General features: G+C 39.9%; 1 protein-coding gene across 1 annotated transcript; it reads right to left on the bottom strand.

The window, feature by feature from the left end:
• Positions 1-631: 631 nt before the first annotated feature.
• LOC146163387 (alpha-1,2-mannosyltransferase ALG9-like) lies at positions 632-2,803 on the bottom strand. The gene has a single exon (XM_083381793.1). It carries the CDS (start codon positions 2,790-2,792, stop codon positions 1,023-1,025), a length of 1,770 nt encoding a protein of 589 aa, XP_083237919.1. The 5' UTR covers positions 2,793-2,803; the 3' UTR covers positions 632-1,022.
• Positions 2,804-9,902: the final 7,099 nt, after the last annotated feature.

Raw genomic sequence — 9,902 nt, 5'->3', positions numbered from 1 at the left:
TTTTCTATTTTCTTGTTAAACTCTCACTGCATATCTTAAAGCTATGTAACGTTAACGTATCACCCAAAACAACTTCAAATTTTGTAGTTTTAAATATATTTTATAATCTACTTTAAAAGGATTAACGAAGACCTAAGGCGACTCCAGAAAGAGGCAAACGTGGTAAAAAAGCAGATGCACATCAAAGACGAACAGAGTCCCGTTACAGGTACTGCATAGGTCTTTTGGGATTATAATTGGCAACTAGAATACCCAAAAATATAAATTGGGTACTCTTGACTTAAACGAAGGCAATTATCCAGAATAAAAAACAAAGTTCAGTTTTTATCCATCTAAATTAATGCCTAATTGGGGCACAACCCGTTTGAGTTTGGCCTTTTTACCATTGTAGCTGATGACTACCGATCCCGACAATGCATCAGTCTCTTTAGCGTAAAATACATAAATAGGCTTTTTTGCCACGTTAGTGTATCTTGGACTATTTCCTTTAAAAGTTTGAACGCTTTAGTTAGGCCTCGATTTTATTTGCATTAGTTAAAATCGTCTTTAAAACTGTACTAAAACGACAACTACTATACGTTTCGACATCCACTTCTATATTGCTACGAGCCGGACATAGGAGAGAGACAAACAGCTACTCACTGCAGTAAGTTAACGCGTAAAAGCACCAATACAAACATGTAACGATGCTCTCCACAAAGTACAACGCAAAGTGTGTTAAAAAGAACGCAATTGGTCTGGTATTACTGCAAATGGCGAACGTACCGTTGTTTTGCGGCGGATAGGCACGAATACAACACATAAGTAACGACAGGACATTAAACTTTGGAACGAACGCAGTAAACTCAGCCTAAGTCACACATTAAATATGGCAAAAAAGTTTATGATCGTTTTATCCGGCCTTTTAGTCTTTTCATTTGGCGGGGGCCGAGGACTTGATAAGGCCGTTAGCGTGCAGTTGCTTTGGCGCGAATGTTATTGCAAACGCAAGAGAAGAGAGACAAAGGTGCGTTCTTCGCCTTTCAATCTCGTTTCCTCCTTAATTTGCGCGTCTTTGACTGCAGCAGATGATACTTGCCGAAGCTGTTGCGCTGCCAGAAGAGGTAGGGAACGTAGAAGGAACGCAACAGGCCACTGGACGAGTTGCCGCCACTGTTAAGGAAAGGCACCTCTTCAAGAACGTGCCAGCGCTTCTTGTCCGCTCCGTAAATCGGCTCCCGGGAGGTTGACAAGCCGTTGTCGAGATCTATAAGAAAGTGGCACGTTTCAACCGGAACGTAGCGACTCTTTTCCTCGAGGTTTTGGTCGTTAAAGTTAGTTCGAAGTGCCCTGGTGCCTTCAGGCCCTGGCGCGGCGAAATGTTGGGGTAATTGGCCGCGGAACTCGGACTCTATCAGCTCTAAGCGGAAGTGGTCGGGTAGGAAGAAACTGGAAGAAAAGCGATGCCACTCCTTGCCAACGCAGATGCGGATCTGTGGGTCTTGCTCGTAGTCAATTTCGGCAGCAATTTGATACAACTTTGGATATATATCCATGGAGCCGTGGTAGCCTTGGAAGATTGCAAAGGACCGCGATAACGATAGTAGGGAAAACACTAATAGCGCGACCACTGTCATCCACTGCTCTGTCAGGTATTTATGCAGCTTCAGAACGCAGTAGACCTTCTGGATGGTAGCGATGGTTATGGAGGCGGCCAGACAGATGAGCGGGTATATTGGGAACAGGAAGCGCTCCTCCTTGTGAGGACGCGTGAAGAAGATGGCGATCCAGATAAGGAGCGGAGAGAGACAGAAGCACAGGAGAAGAGTTGGAGCCTGGTATCCTCTGTGCTTTAACTTGATCATCCACTCGCAAAGAGGAATCACTACAAAAGAAGCTAGTGCCAGGATAAAGGCAATGTTAAAGTTCAGGAAACCGTTGCGCAAGTAGTAGGAAAGCGGCTCGACACCGTAGATGTCGGGACCGTGCTCCGAAAACACATTGTACAGGAGAATGTTGAGGGAAGCGACGACCGGTTTTGCGTAGTAATAGCTGTCAATGATAACTGCTGGCAGTTGCATAGTGGCTAAAGCGATGAGGCACCACTTAGCGAAGAAGAAGTATTTTTTTCTGCGGATTACAATATCCACGGCAAGGGGTATCCCTAGGGCCACCGAAAAAGGCCAGGCCAATATGGCGCCGGCGGCCACCGCCATTAGCGCATGATTAAGGTTTCCCTTCAGCCAGGAACCCATAAATATGTATGTCATGTACATGCAGAAGCTGCTTGGCAAGAAAGCGGTGGATGAAATAAACATGCCACTGGCGAAGAGCATAAAGCCGAGGAGAATTCGGGCAACGTTGCCACCAAAACGCAGCGATACTCCATCGTAGAAGACAAGCTGGCTCAGAGTGCAGCACAGGGCGAGAATCATGCGAATAAAGTAGAAGGTTATAACCCGGTTAGTTAAAAAGCCCATGTGAAGCCACGTGAGAATGTAGTGCAGATACACATAGGCCCAGGACCTAATAGCATAGTCGGGTGAGTATTCCCAGGTCTGGAATCCCTCGCCTGTTATAAGGTGGTGGAGTGGTTCCCAGTAGTTGTACGTCTCGTCGCAGTCGGTTATGTTGTTTAACAATGCCGAACATAGGTTAGCGGACATTAAAATCCGAAAGGCGGTGTTGGTTTCTGGCAGCCAGACCTCCGAGGTCTTGGAACCGGCATTTGGTCTTTTCTCTTCGCTCTTTTTAGCCTCGGCGGGAGTTTCTTGTGGAGCCGTCTTGATGTATATGCCTTTGCGATGTTTCATGTTTTATTCAGACAGCACCTGATTGTTAGAAAAAAAACATTTATTATTGTAATTTTTTTTGCAGTATTCTGTTGACAAATGTTTTAATAATAGTTCTATTGACATAGTAGTAGAAACCAGTAATAGAAAAACAAAAAAGTAGGTTTAATAATACAAAAAATGTACCACAAATTATGTTGTGCTGAATCTTATGTTTGTCAGCTGCAGTGAAATAAAAGTACATTGTTAACCATTAGGAATAACATTTTACAGTGGCAAAACAAAATTTTGGTTAATTTAGGTTACGGCGCTTCTGTTTGAACATATACACGATTGTGGGTATCAGGAGAGGTAGCACTAAACTAGATTATGGAATATTGTTCATTTTTTTTACAAAATACTATCTTAACTACGCACTTAACTTATTTACATACACATGACATGTTATTCTATTCCTGGATAATTCCAATCAATGGAGCTAAAATTATTATGATGGACAAAACTTCAACACCAATTTAAAATAAAAGGTTATTGAGCACAAACTGTATGATATGTTTCTCAACCTGTTTAGGCATGTGTGGCGAGGCTTTCGGGTTTATTCATGGCAATGTTTATAATTTAAGACCATAAATTGACTCATAGCTTACTTACAGAACAAAAACTATATCACCAGTTGCCAAATTTAATTCAACAATATATGATGACTTCAGTAGCTTTTTTCACTTTTCAAAAAGGGAAAAAACATCACAAAACTCCAAGAAATAACACTTATTTTGGCTTTTGTTGTTTACCATTATAGAACATGTTTTACCGCAGTATTTTTTATTTTCTAGATTATTCTTGGAGGTTACTTTACAGCTTTTTATTTAACACTATATGCTGGTCTTGCCTTTAATTTTGGTTGTAAACGTCTTATAAGTTGGCTTTGTTGAATACACCGTCAACAGCTACTTTATTGTGGTTGGTCAAACTATTCTCTGAAAAATAAGTAAGCCGAGAAACAAAAAAGTTTAAAATTACTGATTTTGCTTTAACGTTGTTAGAGCTGGAGAAAAAATTTCGCATTGTGGCAAACTGTGTTTACTCATGCGATAAATAAAAATTTATTCAACCGTGACCATCCACGTCACGGCGTTATAATCGTACGAAAATTTCCGCGATAAACGTACGGAATTCTGTCACAGTTGATGATATTATTATATTTCTGGAAATACAGCATAGAATGTAAGTCCTGCAAGTAGGGTTTTAAAGTTAGCTTTATTTTATGGAAAATTTACAAAAACAACTCTACATCGATTTAAAGTTAAAAGTTTAATGAACTTTAATCGATTTACTGGATGTGCATCTTTGCTTCGGGCGAATGGCTATATAACACGAAAACACAAATCAAATATTGTAAAAATTTAACGACTGTAATCGTGTATTCTATTTCACCTGGTTTGCAACAAAATGCTTATACATCAGGTTGTATAAATAAGTTTTTCCCGGGTTAGCAAATTAAGCTGTCCAAGTCTATTTCAACCTGTCTAGCTCCAGCAAAACGACATCTGTCAAATTTAAATATATAAAAACAACCGTATATATAATATAAGAACAACCTAATGAAAAAAAATTAAAGGGGTAGGCCTATTGAATACCATATATTAAGAAATACAAACTTTACACCTAAAAATCATGCCACAGCAATGTTTTTTAAATATTTCCATCAGAAATAAAGGTTTAGAAGTATTCGTGTTTCAAAACAGGCGTGTTTCAATTGCCGCGAATTTCGCTTCACTTCACATTGACTTGCATTTGACGGCAGGCCACAAAGTCACCGCGAACTCTGGAGGTGAAACAAGTTCAGCAAAACAAGTTCGACAGCAGCAGGAGAGCGGAAACGGGGGAAGTTTGCCAAGGGGACTAGGCGTGACCACTGGTCTGTCTACCACCAGTCCGCGAGAGGCGCTCAGACAACGCATTAGGGCTCAGGTAAAGCGCGACGTTGTTTTGTTTTTTTCGGGTTAGGCCAAAGTTAATGCTGCGTACTAAGAAGATGCTGTATGAGTTGTTTGTGTTAATGTTATGTAGACGGTGTTCGCTCCGCTTTTAACCATTTATTAGGATAGTCACACGTGCTTTAAACAGATTTGTCATTGCTGACCCATGATGCTTGAGTTTTAATGTAAACGTTTTTTTGATGGGATACTTGATAGTATGGTTGTTTTTAGGGATGTCTGACAGTGGCGTAGCCAGCCGAAAATTTTTGGGTGGGCCAAAAAGTTTGGACTTTTTTGTTTAGCTTTTGTCATTATATTAACTCCTGTGACGAGCACAAAAACAAAGCTAGCAAACCTTTTCGAGCAGAAACTGAATGAGTGTTAAACGCAATACTCAAAACCATTAAAAGAGCAAAAACTGTATATAGCAAACGTAGTGTTAACTATATCGTTTGTGACGTAACAATGCATGACAATTAAAGGTGTTGTATGTCTGTGATCGAATGTTATGGTACTGCTGATAAATGCTAAAAAAACAAATTATTAAGAATAAATTTTTATAATTTTTTTGTTTGGGGGGGGGGGGGGGGGGGGCATGGCCCCTCAGGCCTGTAACGCGAAACTTGGTCCGGGGCCAAAACTGATCCGTTCGGATCAATTTTGGCGTTGGAACAGCCGCTAAAACAGGTCCGGCCTAACCCTAACCCTAACCCTAACCCTAATCCTAACCCTAACCTTAGCCAGACCTGTTTTAGCGGCTGTTCCAACGCCAAAATCGATCCGGCCGGACCGATTTTGGCGTGACAGGCCCCCTCTGGCTACGCCTATTATGTCTGATATTTTTTATTCCAAAACCGATACCCGGTATTTTAGACAAAAAATGTCGCCTTCCGATCCGATATCAAATGAAGTCATTACTATTCCCTATTTTTTCAAAGGTTATTCGACCAAAATCTTCTTTGCGTAAATAAGTTTAGCTACCACCAGTTGCTAACCTTCTATTTGTTTGCTAAACTTACCTTTAGCGTAGAGTCGATTTGTTGGATCCTTAATAATGGCTGGAATTCCGATATTAATGTGGTATCTTGTCACAACCACCTAGTATCGGGAAAGTACCGATACTATCACTTGGCATCGGGTATCGGCTCCTATCGTTATTATCGTACATTCCTAGATATGGCTACCATCGTTTCCAAGTCTGTTAAAACAAGTTTCAAAACTGTAGCTATACTGTTTAATGAGAAATGCGTTTACGTTATCTGGCCATTTAATAAACAAACTGTACATAGTTTTAGACAGTGTCGGTATTCAATTCATTTTGCAATTGCAATATTGAGGTTTAAATAGACAAAAAACATAAAAAACATAAAACATAAAAAACGTACATAAAAAAACGTATCTCTGTGGGGCCCTAGGCTGCAACACATTTAAGCGTTTATTTGTTCAGCGTTCTGATCTGAACCTATTTGGCCCGCTGCACGAAAGACCGAAAGGCGGGAAACTGTCATTTATTTGACCCTGGTACATCAGCAACAAACAGTATTTATTTTGACTTGGGAATTCAGTCGAAGCTCATGAGCTATTTTACGGGGCCGTAAATTATCGAATTACGCGTGCGAATTCGCTTCGTCGAAACCCTTGGTCTTAAGTTACGCAGAAAGAAGAAAAAGGTTTAGGCTGGCGTTTTATTGCGACTCGTTTTTTCAGCTCTGCGACAAGTTTTTGATTAAAGCTAATTAGAGAGGCGCGGCGGGACGTCGTTTACAATAGAGCCTCGATTGTTGCGAAACTTCTGTGTTGTGTTCCATACAAGAAACAGCTCTGTTTTTGACGCTGGCTTTGTATGAGCATATTGTAACAAGCGGTTTTTTAAGTGGAACTAGGTGTCGTTGCAGCCAAAGACAAAGCATAGCAAAGCATATTTTTTTTAAAGCAAAGGAGTTAAACCAAAGTTTTATATATTTTGCATAGTTTGCGGATATATTCACACCATACTGCATTATCAGTATAATCTTTGCATGATAGTTCTACAATACCAACGTGTATTACGCAAGTAAAATAAAGAGTACTCGAGAAGACATTGATTATGACAAAATTTATCATATTAAGCTTTGTTTTAAAGCTTGATCGTTTTGAAGTGGGGGCTTTTTAATTTTTGACTACTGTAATCATCTTTGGTTTGATTGCCCGTACTCCGAGACAAGTAAATATTAGACCTGCTGAAGTGATAATTGTAATGACTGTCATAAAGTCGTCACACTGTAAACGGCGGCACTTGAAATTTTAACAACTTGTAGGTTTGTAATTAGCCTAGCTGAGATGGATTCGTTCAAATTAGTTGCACTTACTTTTTACGGCAAAATATATACATACACGGCATAGTTTTGATGAAGGTTGCTCAAATTAGAGCCTCAAATGGTCAGTTTTAACAACTTTAGTTTGTGTCAGTCTAGATTTGTCCACAGACGAAAATGCTAGTTTTTCCTAATGCAGTTGTAAGTTGGAGCCAGGCTTCAAGGCCCAAGTCACACACAAGTGCGTAATCCGAATTTTACGAGCCTTCCCGGAAAGCCTACTAATCGGAAACTGCTGACGTGCTTGAAACTTGCTCGAAGCAGAAAATCAATTGCAGAAGGTTTGAGCAGAAATCAGTCAGTTGGTAGGCTGGCTGCTGCAATAGTGCTGGTGCAGCGCCAAATCAGCCATTTACCCTTGGCGCGACGGGAGACTAATAACCCATTGATTGGCCAGTTTAGGCGGGCAGTTTCAAATCGGGCGTTTCTATTTTCCTAACCTGAGGTGCCTTAACGGTAAAAACAGCCAGAAGCTAGGTTGGAAACTGTAATTTTTTTTTATAACTATGTAATGATTTTCACCGACAATCCCGGAATTTCAGTGATACATTTTGTGCTCACGACACAATCCAGTTTATTGGGAAAAATTGGAATGGGTATTTGGTATTTAATATATTTAAGCAAAATATATGTAAATATTACGTTATTAGTGCCTATACAGGTGGTCATCCAACCTGTCATAAAAGTATACAGGATTTTGCCTTTTCAAAAATAACTCTTGTCGTCCTAATGTGTAAAGACGGATCAGCACAGCTGACAAAAAATGCGCTTTCCCAACAGAGATGTAAACCAACCTAATGACCACTTGGCAGTCCATTTGCGCTATTCTTTTTCCCAACGGGTAGTACTGCAGGCTGGAAGCGTTTCAGTGAAAAAACTGCCCGGCGCGCAGTTATCTCCAATTCTTTACCTTGTTGTTGTTGTTGTTGTTGTTGTTCTGAGGCTCAGGTTTAGGTTGTCGCCAGCGACTGAGCGTGTTTGCACGGCTGGCTGGGTTTACTCAGTAATTCGCGTTCCCAGGCCGATAGCAAAGGCGACGCTTTTTCACGGACTCCCGTTTCTGTGCAATTCGTTTTTTGGTTAAAAAGTAAAATTGCGATCGACTCATATAGTGTTTCGTATTTAAAGCTGAAAGAGCCGACAATGCATTTAATGCATTTTAGGTCGCGTTTAAGGATTTTTACCTTCTCAGTGCTTTTGATGGTTTCTGTGTAATTAATTCTCTTTTTTTTGGTATAGCTCGCAGCGTGTTAGGTATGTAATTGTGCTAAATGAGCCGATAACATATTGGACTCGTTTTAGTTTGCAGAAACTTTATTACGGTTTGAGTATTCGTGTGATGTATTTTTAATGTAATTTAAAAACATTTTGGCGCATTTCTATATCGTCTAGAAAATTTCCCTTGACCGGAATGGCGCATGATGCGAGACGAACAGAAAAGGAAATTGGTGTCGCTACAATATTAATGTAGCAAAAACTAAAGAAAAATGTGCTTCTACGTTGTTTGTTTAAAAAGGCTAAATTCTCGACTTATCGCTTCCGGCAAACAGCGGAAAATGTGAATGCGTACGCGTATTTTAACAACAGCACTGATAACGACAGGCAGAATTCCCTCTTGCCTTAAACAGGTGTTTGACCGCGGAGGTGAAGCAAATCTGTTTTTCGCTCTTCCACCAAGCCGCTACTTAACACCGCACTTTCCGTTCGCCCATCGAGATATACAATTACAAACTGTTGGTTAGCGGAAAATAGCTCTTTAAAGGCCGAGTAAGGTTAGGACTAACTGGCTCGCTAAACGTGTTTTCCTTTGTTGTGCTTGGATTTCTGTATGCCATTAGCTGTAGTTAGCTGTAGTGTGAGACCTAGATTTACAGCAGGGTTTCTTAAACTGGGGTCCATAAACCCCTTGAGGGTCCGTGAACTAATTTTAGGTGGCCCATGAAAGGCGAATTGAAATATTGATGTATATTTAGGAATTAATCAATTTATTAAAGAAAACATTTAATGAAAAATAAAACGGTTTTGCACTGAATGTGTTTAGAATCCATTTCACTAAGTCACTTTCACATTTTTGGACCACAATCGGCAAATGCATGAAGTCAATTTGTATTGTGACGCCAATTTATGACGTCATTGTTAACATTTTTTATCTACAGTGGTCCACGCGAGGTAAAAGAAAATTGTAGGGGTCCGCGGTAAAAAAAAGTTTAAGAACCCCGGGCTTACAGCATTGAATTGACCGCTTAATGAGAACAATTGTTTAGATTAGTGCATACAGCTACGTAACCTTCTGCCAGCGTCCAGATTTATTTAGATCGTTGCAGAATTAGGTCTGTTTATGACAGGCCCAGTGTTGGAACAACAAAAGCGCCTCAGTTGTAAAATCGCTCTTAATTAGGCCTGGCGGATTGGCCAATAGGCCATTTTGCCTAAGGTCCATTAAACTCAAATTGACAAAGTAGAACTGACAAAACTCTTATGCCAACCTTCTGATAAGTTTGTATTTGGCGTGTATTTTCAGCAAAAGTTCTGTTTTTCTCAAGTTATCGTAGTAAACGTTTTTGTAGCACGGCGGCCAATATGTCTTTCGCGTTGACAATAAAAGTTGTTTATTTTATATATATTTTTTTATAGAAAATAGACTCGCGTAGTTTTGCAAAATATACTCTTTAAAGAATTGTATAAACTTGAAGTACTGGTGCATAAGAAGTGAAAAGTCATCTGAAGAGATACAGGTAAGTTAAATATTACAAAATATAAATTATTGCTTTTGTGTACCAGTTATGCTTTATATAATA

This window comes from Ascidiella aspersa, chromosome 2, assembly GCF_963924565.1.
Source record: "Ascidiella aspersa chromosome 2, kaAscAspe10.2, whole genome shotgun sequence".
Lineage (NCBI taxonomy): Eukaryota > Metazoa > Chordata > Ascidiacea > Phlebobranchia > Ascidiidae > Ascidiella > Ascidiella aspersa.
The sequence above is the reverse complement of the archived record's forward strand: the minus strand, read 5'-3'. Positions and strand labels throughout refer to the sequence as shown.